Genomic DNA, 20,829 nt, shown 5'->3' on the forward strand with positions numbered 1-20,829 from the left:
CTCCCCAGTTCTAACTTCCTGGGTCCTGTCTGTGAGCCAGCTGGCTATCCACTGGTTGAGTTTGTCAACAATGCCCGAGTGGAGTATTGTGTCAAATGCCTTGGCCAGGTCAAGGTAGGCAGTGTGAACCATTTTGCCCTCATCCATTGCTTTAGTGACCTTCTCAAAGAAATCCAGCAGGTTGAATATGCATGACCTGCTCTTGACAAAACCAAATTGGGTTGGGTCCAGTGTCTAGAGGTTTACTATGTCATTATTCATCATTTCCATGATAATTCTTTCCATGGCTTTGCATAGAAGATTAGAGAGACGTGGGTCTGTAGTTTCCAGAGTCTGTAGATGGCCCACCTTTGTGCAGTGGAATGACTGTTGCTGGTCTCCATTCATGGGGTATGAAGCCTGTTTGGAGGCTACAGTTAAATAGCGATTCTAGAGGGCCTGATTGGTCATATTTTATGCTATTTAGAAGACATCCTGGGATATTGTCTGGGCCCATTGATGCAGTGCTCTTGGCAATAGAGAGAGCATTAAGAACCTGTTTCCTAGTGATAGCAGAGGAGCTATATTTGATGGTATTTCCTGAGGGAAGGTTGAAGGGAAGAAAGGGCTAAGTTGGAGCTGAATTTGTCAGCCAGTAGGATTGCTATATCTTCTGGCTTTTCTCTTTTTTAATTTCTCTAAATCTTTTGGCTTTCTAATGCCATGATGGGAATGGACCCCATTCCTAAGTCAAAGTATGATTAAAGTTCATGAAATTAGTACTGTTTCAATATTTGATGTCAAAAGTATTCTTCCCAACACCAGCAATGTGCCCAGTAATGACTACTTCTACAATTCATTTGGAGTTACATTTATTGGCAACATATATGAATATGATTGTAAATTTTTTTTTTTATAAGACCCGTTGCTCCTACTGCTATTGGAACTGTCTGGTTATCTTTTCTTCCACATTACCCTCATTTCTGCCTGCAAATCCTGATATTTTATGACTTTGTGTGTCTCTGTATGCAAGACACTGTAGTCACTGGGTGTAGCGATTTCAATGATCAGTTTAGCATTTTCCACATTTATTGCCTTCTCATCTGATCCTTCACCTTATATTCTTTCTTTTGTTTTTTTGGCACATTCAGTTGCTGTCTGATTTTTTTCTACTTCTGGTTTAATTTCCATTCCTGCTTGATGCTGATATGCTTCTGCTAGACTAAGAAGGGAAGTCATCTTAGATTTTTTTCTCCTCATGGTTCAAAACTTTCTCTATGTTTGGGTTTTGTGAGGTCAGCAGATATGTATGCAGTCCCACGATTGCAGATCTATACATGTAATCAGTTTCAAGGAGGCCCATACCTCCTTCGGAATGGGGAATATATAATGTTGGTATGCACTGATTTTTGTAAATCATTTAATGAACATGAAGCATCCTCCTTGTTTTCCTGTCTAATCCGTCCAACAACATTTGGGGCCAGTCAGTCATTCCAAAACTGTAAATTACAACAGGAAGAGCAAATCGGTTTATAGCTTGAATTTTGTTCCTAGATGTCAATGCTGTTTTCAGGATTAATTTAAGTCTTCTAAAATATTCCTTACTAAGTTTTATTCACATTTGTTCATGCTTTATTGTTGATCCTTCATCATTTCCCATCAATTTATACACTCCCTCTTGCTCAAGTTGTTTTATATCACATTTTTATCCCAAACTGATATTTTCTTGGTGCTACAGCTTTCCTGCTTTAAAGGTTGCTTTTGCACATTTATCAAGACCAAATGACATACTTCTATCAGCTGAAAAAGTTTTGACTACTTGCAGTTGTGCTTTCAGTTCCTCACCTGATGAGCTATACAGTTTTAAATCATCAACAAAGAGAAGATGAGAAGTCTTTACACTTTGTTGCTTTCTGGGAGCCAAATTATAGCCACGACCTAATCTGTTAAGCAGACAGCTTAATGGGTTAAGGGCAATGCAAAAGAGCAACTGTGACAGAGTCACCCTGAAATACCCCCTTTGGAGTTTTATCCCGGGAATAATAATTTGCCCTTTATCATGGCTTAACTGCAAAGTGAACAAACTGAGAACCAATGGTGACACAAAACTAAACACTTGAAAACCTGTAATAGTTTAGCAGCAACATCAATAACGCAGGCAAGCCAAATAAAATCCAAAGCATTTAATAAGTAAATGGTTTAGCGGTTTAGGTTCTGAGGAAATTCCAGTGTAGGAACAAAAGCCCTAAACCTTTTACTTATTAAATGCTTTGGATTTTATTTGGCTTGCCTGCGTTATAGGTGTTGTTGCTACACTACTACAGGTTTTCAAGTGTTTAACTGAAAAGTGGTTTGCCACTGTTTCATGGTAGATGTAATGTAGTTTATCAGCGTAGGGTGCATCTTACACATTTTTAAGCACTCTTTTATCCATAAATGTGGGATACAGTCAAATGCTTTTTTGTAGTCAATCCATGCCATACTTTTTACAGTTCTCCACTATGACTTTATTTAACAACAAATGATCCTTTGTTCCATATGACTTTCTTTTATTGCCCTTTTGTTCTATTGCCATAATTGAGTTTTCTTCTAAATGACTATAAACTCTGTTGGCATCAATTCCAGTGTATAGTTTATACGTCATCAGAAGGCAAGTTATTGGTCTATAATTTTTAGGGTAGCTTGGAGGCTCACTCTTAAGTAGGAGCATTGTTTTTCCTGTTGTTAGCCAGGTTGGTGTCTGTTCGGGGTGTGCATATAAATAGTTCTTACTCATGCCTAAATCATGCAAAGATCAGAAAGATCAAAAGTAACTTTATTGTCATTCAACCATATACAAGCATACAGTTGAATGAAATTTCATTTCTCCAAAGCTCAACACAAAACATAACACTAAAACACTGAAACAATAACAACACAAAAACACATATTGCAGCAGCAGTGAACGAGCCAACTGAAGGCACAGAAGCTCTGAAACTGAACATGATTCCAAGGATTACAGCAATCAGTACTTCACGCCGTCACCATCTCCCACTCCATCCAGCAACATAAAAGTCACATTTTGTTTCATCATTTCAACACCACAGACCTCACAATCGCCACTACCTGCAGTCCCAAATGGGTCTATATCATATGAGTGAATCGCACAAATTGTGAACGCTCATAATATTGAATGTACCGGACTTTGAAGTGCTTTTTCTGAGATTGTGGTACAGTGAAGAATGGGATATTTGCCCTTTCCTCACTGTAGTGTGATCTCGGAGTTGGAATATATATTTAGTGGGGGGTGTGGGGGGCACAGCCCCCCACAATAGGAAGTTCAAGGTCTGGTACGTTCGATATTATGAGAGTTCGCAATTTGTGCGATTCGCTCATATGATATAGACCCATCCCAAATGGCCACACCATCAACATTCAAGCCCCAGTTCTTCCTTCTGACACCACCAACCTCACAACTGCCGCTACCTGAATGCCTATATGGCCACAACATTCAGATGAATCTCCTCTATGCACAGTCCTAATTTCTGTGTTCATTTGTTTTATCAAACTTCTGACTTTTTGTCTTTTATTGACTTTCTGCAGTATATTTCTTTCATTGATCTTAATATGTCTATCTCTATTAAATGAAGCAAGTCTTCTCTTAGCTTATTTTCTTCTAAACTGAAGGCACATTTTTTGTTCTCCATTTCTTGTGGGCACTCTATAGAAAGTTCTATAGCATCTTCCTGTGGCACATTCTCTTCCATTTCATCCTGTGTTATCCGTTGCTCTGTCATATGGAAACTCACTGGCCTATCACTCCTCAACATTGACTGTGTCAGAGTTGCCACAGTTTCCTATTCCTTCCCTTGCAGTCCAGCTTCAAGTGAACATTTATACTGTTTTCCTGTAGAAGGCTCCTAAATATCTTCATATGGCAACTGACCAGTTGCTTCCCATTCCACTAGTTTATCCTTAATTTGGATGTCAGTTGCTCTAGTCTGCTGTGGTGCTTTCTGAGTTAGATTTTCTACAATAAATCCTTCATTTCACAGGTACTCCACAACCTCAGTTTCTATTTCTTTAACATCTCCATTTCTAATTTTCTTTTCTACTTTTCCTCTTTGTCCATGTCCGGATTCATTTACCTGTATTTCTCTTCAAATATCTTTGGTGCTGCTCTTTTTGTATTGATTAGTTTTGCTTTCTCCTTTGCATAAATATTGCACCATATTAAATCTCTTTTTCTTTCCCATGTCCATATTTTTTCTTCAGATATCTCCTGATCTTCCTGTTTCACATTACTTTGGGGACTTGTTCCATCATGCTGTGCTATAACCTGTGTTAGACCTTCTACACCAAATCCTTCACTTTGCAGGCATCCCATAACTTCAGCTTCTATTTTTTTAACTTCTACTTTACTAACATTCTTTTCTACATTACCTTTTTCTGATATTATTTTTTATTAGGAAATTTTCCATATGTGGATGCTTTTACCTGTATTTCTCTTTGATTACCTTTGTGGCTACATTTTTTGCATTAATTAATTTGGTTTTTGACTTTGCATAAATATTGCACCATATTCAATCTCTCTTTCTTTCCCATGTTTATATTTCTTTTTTTATACTTTTCAAAAATCTCTAGGTTTTGTTGTTTATATTTTTGAACTTCCTCAGATGCTTCTTTTTCCAAACAGCTCAAAGTTTCTTGAGGTCTATATAATATTTTTCACAAATCTGTTGTATTAGTGAACATACATTTTTATTTGAGGCTTCTGACAGTTTTTATTGTGGAAGTATTTTTCTTTCCTCTAATTTCTGTCTTAATCTTTTTGTGTACCTTATGTCTGGAAATTCTGAGCTTTTTGGATAATAATAATACTACATAATTTCTTTCTTATCCTCAATGGTCTACTCTTTCGTCTTTATGGCTCTTCTTTGGCCTATCAGTTTTTGTGATTTTTGTGGATTACTACCTCCTTCTGCAAGAGGGGCACCATCCTCACCCTGGGCCTGGCCTGGCCCCATTGTAGGGAATGTTTGCATATTTTGTGGATTCTACACTGTCATATTTTCCATTCCTGGCACCAGTGTACCTACCAGGATTGGGCACTTGTTTATCCTGGGTCTTGTGCACCCAGCTATCTTTTTTTAATTGTTGACCTACTTCTGTCCGTGATATATGCCATATAAAATACAGTCTATATATCAGTGCCGTCTTGGTGAGATTTTGTGAAAAACAGGGTCCACTTCATGAAGGTACTTACCAAGACCTGAGGATGAATTCAGTTTCAGCAATACTACTTTGCTTGCTGACTTATCATCTCTCCATTTGGACCCCTTTCTCCATTCGGACATATGCATGACTCTCACTACTGTGTAGCACGTAGACTGCTACATGCCAAGACTATATGTAACCTTTGGACACATACATACATACATTACTTGTAGTGGCGGTTGTCTCTACTGAAACCTTGACGTCTCTGTGTGACACAAATACAAATGAGTAAACTCTGCTAAGGTGCTAGGCAATGTCCTATAGGACTGGCATGTCTCACTGTTCATCTAAACGTCCTCTACAGACATTCAGGCAGTCACAGATTATGGTGCAAATTGCCTCTGATGTATCTCTGATGTCCCTAGGTGGCATACATGCAGAAGGCCATGACTGAGTAAACCAGACAAACGTGCTATGCAAATTCAAACAGGAATTGCATGTGACAGGCAGTCATCAACAGCCTACCTGCTACATCCAATCTATCATAGATATGAGGGTTCTTTCAGTATCACCCTGTGGGATGCAAAGAATTCCTCAATGTCCATCAGCTGCCACTGTACTGGGAGGTGGCACTTTAAATGCAAATTAATACAAATGTTATTATATTCCTCTTTTTGCTAGCCTGTAAACTAAGTTTTATTTCCTGAGCCTTATCTAAAAGTTAGCTGCTATCACTGAGACTGGCATTCACAATCATATGTTCTTAACAAGCAGTTATAATGGGTCTATATAGCTTCTTGTATTCAGTAGCACTAGAAATAAATATGAATTACCACTATGTTGATTTACAATGGAACACAACAGTTTCAGCTCTGATAGACTTCCAAGAAAATATAATGTTTATCAAGCTGGCATCTTCATCTTAGAATAAAACTACAAACAATGAACTCACCTTTTGTAAGGGCAATTGGCTGTGACCATGTAGTCTTTGCTAAAAAGGTCCCATTTGGATGTTGTAGATAATATCTTACTCTGTAGAGAACAAAGAGAAAAATTCACAACAGAGCAGTAGTAGAATGCTGCAGTGAAAACATTTTCTGTGTTATTTTATGCCTCCAAAACATATGCTGCATCCTTCAATTTCTTTAAGATTTTAACAGGTAGATTTGATAGTGGACATGCAACTTGGATATGACACAAAAACCTAATCAGACTTTGCGAGACTGAAACTTTGTTGCTGGCATGAGACAAGCACATTACACTGTTTAACTCAATTGACAGTACTTAGACATGAACAAAATAAATTTCATACCTCTCAACTGTACAGATTTTCGCAGAATGTCAGGATTATTTGTCATATTGTTGGTCTATTTTTCACAAGATTGTGTTTTTCTAGCAAATTAGTGGCAAGTTATTAAAGATTGAAGTAAGAAAATAATGACAGACATTTGAGTTATAGACCTCATACTCTTCAGAAAATTCATGCTAATGCAAAACCTTTTATTCTAAATATTTAAAAATTGTCCCTCTTTTTGAGCCTTTGTCCCACTTTTATTTATGGCTTTGTCCAGATTTTTTGCTCTAGAAGGTTGAGAGGTATGGAAATAATATGTGTTTAGTCAAATGTACATACTGTTCTGGTTTTCTGCAATTCTTTCATTTACCAAGACTACAATGATACTTACAAAATGACAAACCATTTTAAGATTTGGTAGTGATGAATGATTGTGATGTAACTGGCTACTAACTCATTGTACCTGGATTTTCTAAAGAATGCTTTAGGTGGGAGTCTTTGCATAGTCTAAGCAGTACTTACGTATTATCGCAACCAGATGTTTGCGGTTGTGAATTTCACTTAGTTGAAAACAGACGAGCGCATGAAACACTCTAAAGTGTTGTGCAGACTTCTTTTCGCTGTTGAAAAACCTGTGGATTTCCTTGAGGGACAGAAAAACATTCAGAAATACTCTTCCCTTTTTGCATGCATTACAGATGCAGGCTGGAATTGTCACCCATGCTGTCTTACTGATGAATGGAATTTTTGAACTGTCAGGAACGAAGCCCTCAAACAAGGAAAACACACAGTGGAATTTTTTGAGTCATAAAGTAATCCTTTCTTAAAAAAAACTGTTACCATACTGCATAATAACATTCGCAATGGGAAAATGACGTACAGTAATGCTTGTAAAAATGCAGGGTGGATGATGTTGATAGGTGATTGCGGGTTCCCGATTACACATAGTAAGAACAGTATGGAAAAAGTGTTTCTGTCTGATGATGTGCTTCTTCTGTTGTTAGTGGAATATGCCAGGTTTTTCATTTGAACCTGAACCCATGTTAACAAATTGTTAAAAACAGAAAGTGGAGCAAAACCATTACTCCTGTGTCTGTGCCTTTTTATGTGGGGAAAAGTAGTCAGCAATTGCAGTAAGTCAGACAGCAGCCATGACAGTTGAAGTCTGTATGCACTTTACTGCCAGTGACATGACATGCTGGTGGCAAAGTGCATACCGAAACAACAGCATTCAGTTTGTCATTTGTTACTGATCACCCTGCCTAAAAGCACATTCATTGTAAAAGAGAACCCTTTCTCTGACATTGTCACACCTTTAACACTTACATGTAAACATCAGGAAGCAACAGTAATTATCACGAAAATCTGGTTGCGATAATACGTAAGTACCTTCTAAGCTGCCACTATGTATCTATTATGTAAATAAAAATATATGTACTGCAGTGATTGCATACTGGCTTTCACCGTCAGTATGATATGGTATCAGAAATAAAGACACATCTTGCAGCTTGACAAAGGAAAAATGTCAAAATTCAACCTAACAGGATGGGATAATTTCACCTGTTTACAAAACTAAGATGGCAAAAGAATGGAAAACTTCTTCTAATTAGATATAGTGCTAAGTATTTAAATAGCATTCTCTCTCTCTCTCTCTCTCTCTCTCTCTCTCTCTCTCTCCTTTCTTCCTATTCTTTTTTGTTACCAATGTTCCTTTTCTCTCTTTTCCCCATTATAAGTGCTTTACATACTTTCCCTTTTAAATAACTACAAATGATGTATGTCTTCTAATTCTTTAGTAATATTATAATTTGACTTAATACCAAAGTGCATTTTTTTCTAGTGGGTGAGTGGTGGGGCAGCAAGGTGTTTCTGATTAGTGTTTCTAACTAGATGTTTTACACTCTTTGTTTAGATACATTTAAACATTAATACAGTACATTATTGGTGTTTTATAGATAGCTAAATATAAGTTTTATATATATATATATATATATATATATATATATATATATATTAGGTTCCCTTTTGTTTCTCTCTCTCTGGCCTGGTTAACTGGTGGGTGAATGATTGAAAATATGATTTCTGATTTGAGGCAGCTGTTGTTACTTCTAAATAGCTGTTTTTATATGAAAGGGTTCATTTTTTCATGATGTTGATGTTTTGTGAGGAAAATGGTGGTCTGTGTGACTGTTCTCAGTGTGGATATTCATGACATACACTGACAAGGCAGCTTGAGTGTTTTTTTTTTTTTTTTTTTTTGCTTTCTGTAAACTCTAAAAGCTTCAAGATCTGAATTTCCTGCCAAAAATGCTTTTTTCTTTACTAGAGACAACTTCTGTTGTGCATTAGTCTATTTAGATACCTTTTAACAAGTTTATGAAGCTGCAGCTTGAGGAAACAACAGTGATGACATCATTTTACATTTTGAACTTGTTAAATGGTTGTACTTAGAATTCTTCTCTCTTGAAATTCTGTTATCCTTCAGCAGATACATAAAATGGTAAATAATTAGTTCTGATAAAAGTGTTTAACTCCTTTGAAAATGCCTATGTTCTCATATAGATGTCTACATTCTGCAGATTCAATGACACTATTAGTAACTAAATGACATCAAGTGAACTAGGAGCTGCATTAGAAAACTCATTATGCATATTAACATCAGACTTATGTTATATAACTAAACCTTTAGTAACTAAACAGAGGGTTGTGAGGCCCCTTTTCTCTCTCTCTCTCTCTCTCTCTCTCTCTCTCCCCTCTTCCTGATGAAAAAGACGTCAACGTAGATATTGTTATTACATATGAATAATATGTGTATAACTGCAAAATATAATAGTTATGTTGTAGTAAGTCTTTTATATATATATATATATATATATATATATATATATATATATATATATATATATATATATTCAACAGATCCTTACCTAAAAAAGGTTAAATAGATGACTGACAAAATGGTTAAATGATCTGATGTTTCTTGAAAAGTCTTGGAAATAATGACAATCTTCTTAGCATTCAGCTTCTAATGTTTATACATACTTTGAGCTGATGTGTATTTCTGACATATCTATGTATTAGAGGTGCTATTATCATATGTGACATATTCATATAGCTTCAGATATATTGGACACTCTCATTCTAATGTATATTTCATGGATTCAGATTTCTTTAGTTGCTTTCATAATGCTTTTCTTTTTTGTTTTTATACTATATTCTAAGCAGAGATGGATAATTTGTGCCATTTGGTATTGGAGAGGTGGTGGATAGATGGTTTAGTTAAGTTTTTAACTAAACCAGAAACTTTATGTTTCATGTATGTGTTTGTAAATAGTTTTGGGTTTTTGAGAGTAGTGCTTAATATACATTATACATTCATGATAAGTAAGTTTTCAGCAGATTTCAAGTCAACACGGAAGAAAGGTCTTTCAGTTAGCAATAACATACACATTCTAGTCAATGGCTTATAAATGGTTATCATTAAATATTAATGGTTTGAACAATAATGTCAAAAGATCTGGTTTGCTCAAAATGCATAAAGCCCAGATCATCGTTTTACAGGAAACCCATCTATTAAAAAAAAGATCTACAAAAATACTCATTCAATGGCTATACTATTCCGGCTGATTCATGTTTTAAGACTAGGAGAAGGGGCACTCTTATTCTATGGAAATTACTTATTCTATGTCAAGAATTGTAGATACAGTTTCAGATAAAGATGGGATGCTAAGCATGGTTATTTTTGAATTCAATAGGAAGTATTATATTTTGATTAATACATACTGGATACCAGGAGTGAGTACTAAATATTTTGACAAATATCTCAATCTGATTACTTTAAATGCAAAAGGGGAAATTATTGCAACATATGATTTTTACTGCCTATTATCAGGCAATAATACTTCTAAAAAATGGTAAAATAAAACTAACATCTCAAGCCAAGAAGTTAAATGACTTTATAAACCAGATGAACCTTAAAGATATACATGGTCTAAGAGAAGATTATTTCTTATTCTATATTCACTATTCATATCGGTTTGGTATGCAAACAAACATTGATAAAGTATTTGTATCAAATAATATATACTCTAAAAAAAGTGACATATCTATAATGACTTGTCCACTTTCGGACCATAATGCTATAAACTTTACATTAACTACACATACAGATGACTTAAAAATTCTACAGAGAATTCCTGCTTACATATCAAAGTTAAATGACTTTAGGGAATGGATAATGAAAGAAACAGACATGTTTATGGAAAAAAATGATAATGGTGAAGTAACTGATTCTATACGATGGGACACCTTTAAAGTTTATATATATATATATATATATATATATATATATACATATATATATATATATACATATATATATATATATATATATATATATATATTATATATATATGGTAGAATACAATGTTGGTACCTTAAAAAAGGAGAGAGTGGGACAAAGAACTTTTAGACTTACAAAAAAACATAGACAAGATAAAAATGGATGCAAAACCAAATAACACATAATGCAATTACTAAGTTAAATCAAAAATACTTAGAAGTTCTGAATCATAAGGTAGCCATAAACCTGGAAAAATTGAAATTACATTCTTATGCTGTAAATCCCAAATATCTACATAAAATAGCGGTAAGATCCAAAAAAATAAACAAGCAAAATCTTATTAATGAGATTAAATATAAAAGTGATGGTTCAATTAAGAGTACATCTAACTTAATGGGCATATTAGAAGTGTTCAAAAACTACTATAAAGATATAAATAATAACACACCACTTGTGGAGACAGATAATGTAATAAATACTTTTATTCAAGAAAATATAACTACTAAGGTGTCAATGCACAAAATAACATATTAAATAAACAAATAACACTAATAGAAGTGAAAGAGCAAATAAAGACATTAAAAGATAATAAAGCTCCAGGACTGCATGGAATAATTCCTGAACTTTTTAAGATTTTCCCTGAATATATAATAAAGAAAATGATGAGTGCCTTTACTATGGTTAAGCAAAAATGTACCCCCCATCATGGAAATACTCAATTATCTCCCCCATATTAAAACAAGGTAATGACGCCAAATCTTGTGATTCATATAGGCCAATTTCATTACTAAACACTGATTATAAAATTTTCATGACAATATTAGCTAATAGGATAAAGAAAATATTACCTATTCTAATACATAATGATCAGACAGGGTTCATTCTTCATAGAAAAGTGCAAAATAACATTTTTAAATTACTATCATTAATAGACATAGCATGCAAATACAAAAAACAACTATTATCAGCCTAGACATAGAAAAGGCTTTTGATTCTATTAGTTGGTCTTATCTACAAAGAATTCTGATTGGTTTTGAATTCTCCTCAGATTTTGTCAACTTATTAATGAAAATTTATAGTGGGACACAATCTTATGTGAAACTTGGATCATGTCTATCCTCACCACTAGAAATCCTCAAGGGAACTAGACAAGGTTGTCCTTTGTCACCATTATTGTTTGCTCTTTCAATAGAACCTTTTTCTACATATATCAGAAACAAGCAAAATATAAAAGGCTTTCAAATTAATACGGACTATTGTCCTAAGATACAATTATTTATTGATGATATGTTGTTAACGTTGGGTGATATTGATGGTTCTTTGCATGATGTTATAAATACCTTAAGTAAGTCTGAAAGAATTTCAGGGCTTAAATTTAATCATAATAAATCCAAAACATAATTAACAAAAATATCAACAAAAACCTAAGTGAGAATAGCCTATTTAATTGGGAGAGTGGTGTATTAGAATATTTGGGTGTCAGTATAAAGAGTACATGGAAAGAGTCTGTTAAACTAAACTACAATAATTTAATAACCACCATTAGTGAACTAATCAAAAGATAACGCAATAGTAGTTAGGAAATTATGCAGCTATGTTTTGAAAGGAAAACTTTTTGAAAGATTTAGAGATGAAGGGTAGATTGCAGTTTTATATATTAAGGGCAATTTCTCAATTATACTTTTGATGACTAAAATATCCAATTATTATTATATAATGTTATTTAAAAACGTTTGGGGTATGTTTGCCTTCCAGTGAAACCAGTTTATCATTGCTGATTATTATCACTGATGGTGACTACCATTACTTATTATTACTGTAGCTGACGTTGCTTATTTCTTTGTGCTGATATGTTTTGGAGTTGACATTAGCTATGTGAAAGCCATTACTTTGTCGACAACTTGCAGTTAAATTTCAGTTTTAGAGAATCCATGCTTCTGTTTGCTGCATATTTATGATTACCTTTTTTTTCATGCTAAGGTGAATATTTATTTATTTATTTATTTATTTATTTATTTATTTCAGTTTGATTACCGGGGAAGTCCACTGGGCCAGAGGTGTGCCCATTTTCAGTGGAGGCCCGGGGAGAAAAGCTCCAATAAGCAATATGGTTACAAAGGTTTGCATAATGCAATGGAAATACATACAAACATGGTTACGAAGGTTACATAATGTGTTACTAAATACATATATGAGGTCATGCAGTCAGGTGCAGGTGGATAGAATAACATTGAAATGCAATTTTGATCTAGGTAGAACAGCTAGTAGGTATTTACATTCAGAACAGTAAGTTTAGACTCATTGGGCAGTAAGCATCAGTGAATTACTTGATATTTACAATATATACAATACTTGGAGTTGAGAGAGAGAGATTGTTTAGTCTGAGAAAGTTAGCTAGATTAGTTAGGAGAATAGAAAAGAGGTAATAGTGTAGAGAAGAGCAGGAGTATGGAAAGCTCAAAGGGTAAAATTGTGAGATTTTAGGTAGGGTGAAAGCGGGAACATTTACATTTAGTGGATAGGTAAGAGAAAAGTAGGGTTTTGAAGGTTTCAGGGTTAGGTGTGGTCCTGAGCAAAGGAGGGAGAGAGTTCCATTGTTTGCCTATAGTGAAGGAGAGAAGGAGTTGGCCTGCAGGGTGTTTGGGTTTGTAGACAGAGATTAAATTTTGGTGTCCAGATCTCAGAGATCTGGTTGGGATGTATGGGGGAAGGATGTTTGTTAAGGCTGGGCATTTTTCTGGAAAGAATAACTTAATGCATTTTCAAAATTGTTCACTGTCTATGTAATAAGACCCTCACATCTTGCCAGTTTGCCTGACTGAATAAATATTGTCAAGAAAATGGGCAGATGCAGAATCTCAGACGTTTGTAAGAAAGGTTTTAGAACCCACATGTAAAAGTATTTGGGTGCTTTTGTAATTGCTAAGCCTAAATTAGCCTAAACAGGATCCCACCTATACATTTAATATTGCAGAAACATATAATTACCTCATGCTGCAAAGATTATATTCCAGAAGAATGTCTGTTTAATGAGTGAGTGATGAGAAAGCTGGTTTGTTGAGCTAGATGGAGTTATAATATTAAAATAAATTTAGCACTGACTAGTTTTGAATATTCCCATCAAGAACCCAGAGAAAAATAATAATAAATTAAAAAAATAAGTGCTCTGCATCAAAGCATGCTTTATGAAGATAAGCTATGGCCTCTGTCTTTGATGGGAATATGAGTCATACAAAACTAAATTATTCTGTAGTAGTGGATAATGCTGGTTGTATTGTTTCTGTATATCTGACACATTTATAAGTGCTAGAGTTAGGTGCCTTTTATTTTATTATTTACTTATGTATTTGCATGTGTTTACTGCAAAAGTCCCACTGGACATATAACCCCTTTTCAGCAGAGGCCTGGAAAGAAACATTCTAGTAACAATATCTTAAAATATTCAGATTTATAAATAACATAGAATGAAATATGAAAAAGACCTTAAGTAGAATGCAGAGATGAAGTTAGGAACATATGAAATATATACAGCTTTATAATACGAGTTTAGTACATGTAGCACAACTAGGGATTGCTTTAAAAACATGACAGTTGTGAGATTATGTTAAGTACGCTGGACCAGTGAAAATGACATAAAGTCATTTACTGAATGACGCATAGTACCAAGAAGGACTGGCATACTTAAAATATGAAGTCAGTGACCTATAAATGACTTCAGTTAGTTACAATAGGTATTGTGCCAAGCATCATTTGTGTGCTTACTTATGAAGTCAATGTCAAGAAAAAGTAGCATATCAGAAAGTAAGTTTACCAGGATGTGTACAGGAGCATGGCCATAAGTTCATGAGGTATTGCTTCAGGAGAGATTTAAATGTATGAAGGTTCTATATCTGTTTACCAGAGATAAAGAGAGAGCAAGAGAGAGAGAGGGAGAGGAATAGAATTCCAAGCTTTAAACACATAGTTATACAGAGTGCTCCTCCAGCAGTTTGCATGACTGAATAAATACTGAAAAGAAAATGAGCAGATGCAGAAACTCAGATGCCTATGGAAAGTTTTATAAACTACAAGTAAAACTGTTGGGATCCTTTTGTAATAAATAAGCCTAAATTAGCCCAAACAGGATCTCACCAAGTAATACTGCAGAAACCCCTAATCAGCTTTTGCAAAGCTTATATTCCAGAAGAATGAGGGAGTGAGGACATGACTGGTTTGTTGAGCTAGTTGGAGTTATGATAATGAAATAAATTATGCACTGAGCTTTATTTACAACAAATAATAGTTTATCCTTAGAATGCTCATGTCTATTTAGGAAAACATTGTTATATAAAGTTCTTTAAAGAAAGAAACATCCTTTGGGTTTTGCATAAAAGAGTGTTCATATGCATCTTAATTTTTTAAGCAAAAACAAAGGTAGTTTTACACCAGTTTATAAATAAAATTATTTAAAAAACTGTTTCAGAATGTGAAAGACTAAACTTACACAGCCATGTTTATGGCCTTAATACTCACGGGCAGGCAAGAAGAGGTTATGTCACTTTGGGTTCTAGCTCTAATTATGCTGGATTAATGTAAGAACTTGTAAATTAATTTGTGTAATTGCCAAACTGTTAAATTAACAGTTTGGCAGAAAACTAACCATTAGAGTAATCCATTTTGGTGATCCCAAAACTGATGGTTATACAACCTTAATTCTATACTTCATTATCGTGACTCTTACTATATTTTTAGTATTATTATCAAACCAATTTCTCACAAATGTTATGCAAACATATTAAATAATTATATACATAAAATGAAAGTTAAAAGAATATTAAAACTAACAACAATCGGTCACCGTTCAATCTTTCATACAGTTTCTTGATTTTTGTCTGCAATCTCTTTCTGTTTCTGATGGAGATCAAGTTTCTCTTTGCTACAGTCCTGGAACCAATAAAAACTGAAATATATAGCTGCTCTTTCCCTCCATTTTTATTTTATATTGTTATCCTGACCCAAAAAGATCTGATCATTCTTAGAATGTAGACAAGGTAGCCATTTATTTACAAATCTCTTTTGATTCCCCAGTTCACCCTTTTCTTCCATTAGCCTTATGGACTCCACAGTTTGTATTACTTCTTCAAGTTTTGGGCTTCCTCTTTGTTTCTATCTCCTAGTTGTCACCTTTTTTTCCCAGTTAACCCTATTATCACTAATGTCTTTCATTTGCTTTGTGCTATTTTCTCCTCATCCCATAAACCTAAGGAGTATCCTTGTTCATTCCAATCCAAAGCCCCCTCTCCCATCATTCTTTTTGCCAGAGGATCCAAGTCCTTCTTAACTTTGTTAGTTCTGTATTGCCCCAGAATATATTATGCCAGTCTCCCAAATCCCATGAATCACATCTCCAGTAGCATCCACTCAGCTTTGGAAATATTCTTGCTATTTTACTGGGCGCATAAAATATTTATGCAAACACTTACATCTAAAAATTCTAAATTTACTTGAGTTGTGTCTTTCCTGGGGACAAAGATATTGTTCCAATCGTTTCTTCATTATTTGTCTCTTTAACTTTCTTTCCAATTATTCTTTACCTTCTATACCTCCACTATACCATCCCCCTGCAGTACTTTTGAAGGTGTATTACAGTTTTCTTCCTTCACTTCTCCCAGGCTATCCTGGGTGGTGCATTTGCCCTCCCAAAAACTACTCATCTAGTTTTTTTTTTTTACTGCTGGGAGGTATACAAAATAATTACCTAAAATATATGGTATACGGTTAGACATGCCAGTTTAAAACTTAGATTTTCTGATACACTTCTACATACGGGTGCTTTCATTTCTATAAATTACTTTTTATCTCCTCCAATATTTCTTGATATGATTTGCTTATTTGAGCTATCATAAGTCTCCATTAGTCATATTTTTATGTATCTAATTTTATCCTTGTTATATAAATAAGGTCATACAGCTTATATTTCTTCCTTCCCTCTTCATATTTGTCAGTATTGCCTTTTTCTTATCTATATTTATCTTGTATCATGACTTTCTACTTAAATGAGTCATCAGTTTGACTCATGCTTTCAAGACCTGATAGAATTTTTTTTATTAGTGCTATAACTCTAGTGGCATCTGTATCACCTTTAATGTCTCAAATAAGAAAAAAACACTCCACACTTTCAACACCTTTTTGCACATCCAAGTTCATTATCATAACTGATTTCTGCCTTGTGTAAGTCTCCTGAATTATCACAATTTTCTTTATTATATTATCAGAACTTTTCCTTCCTCCAACAAACTCACACTGGTCCAAGTATATTACATTTGGAATCATTCTTGCTATTCTGTTTGTTATTTTTGTAATGTGCACATTGTAATCATGAGTCAGTATTGTCTTATGTGAGTTTTGATTTAACAGACCCTTTCCTTCTTTTAAGATTAGTGCTATCACCTTCTTTTTGCATTTCTCTAGGACTTCCTCAGAAGTCAGTATTACATTCATTAGTCTAGCCCTTATCTTCATCAGCCTTTCCAATTCAAACCTCCAAACCTCTATGGGTATTTCATTAGAACCATATGATTTGTCTGTTGCATGTCTCTTCATGGCTTGTTTTATATCTGCTTCTGTTATCCATCTTGTTAACTTCATCCTTTGTTCATCTGTCAACTTAGGAAGGGTAACCCCCTGGCAATCCCTCATTTCCTGTTTTATAATTTTTCAAAATATTCATTGAAGACCTTAGGAACCTTTTTTTCTGTATCTAAAACTTCTCTTGCCTTAGTTCCCCCTACTAGAGCTATAGTTTCCCTGGGGCTGTTAGCATAGTACATTTCCTTTATTGCTGCTTGTTGCATCCTAAACCTATAATCATTCATATCTTAGAGACCCCATTTTCCCTTCTCATAACATCTTATTTTCTCTGGATTTGTGTATTCTCTTTCCTTTTCTTTTCAGCTTGTTTAACAAAGTCCCCATTTTTTGACTTTTTGACTACCCATTTTCTTCTTCTTCTTTTTCATGATTTCTGTGACTGTCCATTTTATTTTATCTTCACTTTCTCCAATTCAGCTATTAATGTATCTTCCATTTCCGCTAGACTGCTAGTAACTTGCTCTTGCATCCATCGCTTTTACTTTTTGTTCCTGACATAAAAAAAGATGAGAATCTCCAATGACATTCTCTCTGTACTTTGAGGACAAATCTTAATTGTATACTCATGCATGTATAATCTGAAAGTGCAATAGGTGAAGTCCTTGCCTCTAATTAAACATCTATATTCCTTGGTAACATAAATTTTATTTATCCAAGAACACCGCATCAGTATTGCTGCATAGTATGTGTATTCTTTCCCCTTCCCTTTTATCTAGCTTCTTTATATCTATCAGGCCCCAATAACTTAAGGCTTTGTATATAATAATTCTGTCTTTATCAGTTGTATCCTTTTTCCTACCTGTCACCTTATCAACATGAAAAATCATACTCTGTATTCTGTTATTAAGATCCCATTGCAAAAGTGTAAAATCTCTAATAGCATTGTTTTAAATATTTGGGTTACACTTCTTGGGGTAGGTATATGATAGCTACTATTAAACCTTTTCCCATGTAATCTCCCACTACTGCTAAATATTATTCCCCGTCCTGTATTTTCCCACTTACCCTATAGAGGTATCTTTTATCTATAAATACCACTACCCGACCCTCATCTTTTTCCTTTGAAGTATGAAATCTCTACTACTGCTTACCTTTCCTCACCAGTTTTGTATACTTCATCTCTCTTTGCCCCTTCCTTTTAATTACATTTAATATTCTTTCCCTTTTTACAAGGTTTCTTAATTGTTCACATTACAGCTAAGCAATTTTAAATCAGTTATGACACTGCGTGCACTTTTTAATCTTTTTGCTGTTGCTTCCTTCTTTTTCTTCTGGTGCCTCTGGCTGTCTGTCTTTTTTTTACTTGGTGTCTGTCTATACTGAATACCTTAGCTCACTTCCTTGATATTTCCCTCTGATTTTTCTGTAATTTGTCATTCCATACTGATCCCTCTATTGTTTGGTTACATTTCTGTACTAGGATAACTTTCCCGACTCTGACCTGTTTGAACTTTAAAGAACAAACTTACATAAAACTTCTTGAACTATGTACAAATTAGATTCCTCTTCCAAGGTGTGAGCCTTTGCTGCATGCTTAGTTAGTATGGAGTCAATGTCTCATTTCCATTAAAAGGAGAAAGATTTTCAATCTATTTGCTTTGAGACATTGCAGGGCCCCACTCCAACAGTCCAATTTATATTCTCATTGTTTTTCCAATCTTTCAAAGTTCTTTGACTTTACTCTGCTTAACTAATTTCCTCTAATCTCCCTGCCTTTTAAAAATGTTCTTCCCTTAGATGTTTCTTATGTAAAGCATAACATATTTATTTGGGTATTATTACCTCTTTCTGTACTACTCAGAATTGTTTGCTATCACATTCTGTTCTTACTTTCAGTACTGTGAATATTATTGTTCACATTGACTTGGTACTGTGTAGTCACAACGTCTTCTCTTCCCATGCATCTAGCCTATTGATATTACCATCCTGTTCTTTTTGCTAGTGAGGGATTCTGATCCAACCAAGCATTTTTGATTTAATATTTCTTATCCCTCTCTGTTACTTCTCCTATTTCATCTATCCCCATTTTTAAACACCTTTTTTGAATTACCATTTGTGACAAAGGCAAACTTACATTTATATAAACGCAATCAAACCATATTACCAAGTTCACATTTACAACTGCTATAAGATATATAATAATATATGTGATGTATAATCTAAGCAACAGTATATAAATTATTCCAGCCCTACCTTCTCTTAAACTTCATTCCTCCTCTAAAGCATATTTCTGCATGTATATTTCCCACAATTTTAATTTTTTTAAGTAATTTACTCCTACCCTTTTCTAAAGATCTTTGTTCTTTTATATCTGTTACAATATACACTACTTCAAGTATAGTTGATTTAGATTTTGATTTCCATTTTCTAATAAATACTTTTTTGGCAAGTACCAGAATTAAACTTAACAAGGCCTTACTGTGTCTAGCCAATTCTGATCCTGTATCCCAGCTCAAAAGAATCATTTCCTTAGTTACACCCATTTGTTCACACAATATTTCTAACAGAGTACTCTGCAGGGAATTTTTAAAGTCTGCTTACTCATTGCCAGTTGACTCTTTTTTCCCATCACACTTCCAGGTAAAAATCCTACATATTTGGGAGCCATACATATGTCCTCCCAATGTTTCTTTGCGAATTGCATACCTATTCGCTTTTCTCAATCTTTTCTGACCTCTTCTGATTGAGTCCTATAGTCATCATGCAGTATTTTATATGCCCTACTAATTATCCATTTTTAACAGCAGCTTCTACGTTTCGTTAAAAACTCAACAGGTGCAGGTCTTTCATTTAGGATTCCATTGGCCCTTTCTCTTTCTCTATATTCTGATATCAATCCCTGATAGAGAAGCTAATGACTAGCCTGCAATCTAAATGTCTTCTTGGCCTCTTTTAATTCTATTATATTTCCTTCACTAATTATTTGTTCCCACTACATTGGTTCCTTTGCCAGCTTCCTCTAGTAAATTCCACCACCTTCTTGCCTAGTCTCTGTACCCCTAATTGCAGACCTCCCTATTGGCAGAATCTCCTTTCTCCATTCCTGTTTTGGCTTAGTTCCTAATATACCTTCTACTACTTTTTGAATATAAAATAAATGGCAACGACAGTAGGGTGCATGGCAACCATATAATCATCCAACAAAGTGTTTTAATAAAGTGTTTAAAATGCTTTGTTGGATGATTATATAGTTGCCGTGCATCCTACTGTCATTGCCGTTTGTTTTATTTTACTTGGATTTTTGCTGACTGACAGTTGGTTTACTCGTTGGGGGATTGTGTTTGTTTGTTTCTACTTTTTGAATATAATATTCTGTATGTCTGTTATTCTCCTTAAGGATCTGTGTCAAAAATTCCATTCTTTCCTTATTTCTTTAATTAACCCTACT

The 20,829-nt window shown here is 34.4% G+C and overlaps 1 protein-coding gene across 1 annotated transcript in view; it reads right to left on the reverse strand.

Moving 5' to 3' along the window:
• Window positions 1–2,871: 2,871 nt before the first annotated feature.
• Window positions 2,872–20,829, reverse strand: part of LOC122787937 (uroplakin-3b-like) — a 126,773-nt gene continuing 108,815 nt past the window's right edge. Inside the window, exons 4-5 of the mRNA XM_044054864.1 lie at window positions 6,128–6,207; window positions 2,872–2,879 (exon numbers count right to left, since the gene is read on the reverse strand). Coding sequence (XP_043910799.1) covers window positions 2,872–2,879; window positions 6,128–6,207 — 88 coding nt within the window. The remainder of the gene's footprint in view (window positions 2,880–6,127; window positions 6,208–20,829) is intronic.

This window comes from Protopterus annectens, chromosome 13.part0 (assembly GCF_019279795.1).
Source record: "Protopterus annectens isolate FY-2018-M chromosome 13.part0, PAN1.0, whole genome shotgun sequence".
NCBI classification, from domain to species: Eukaryota; Metazoa; Chordata; order Ceratodontiformes; family Protopteridae; genus Protopterus; species Protopterus annectens.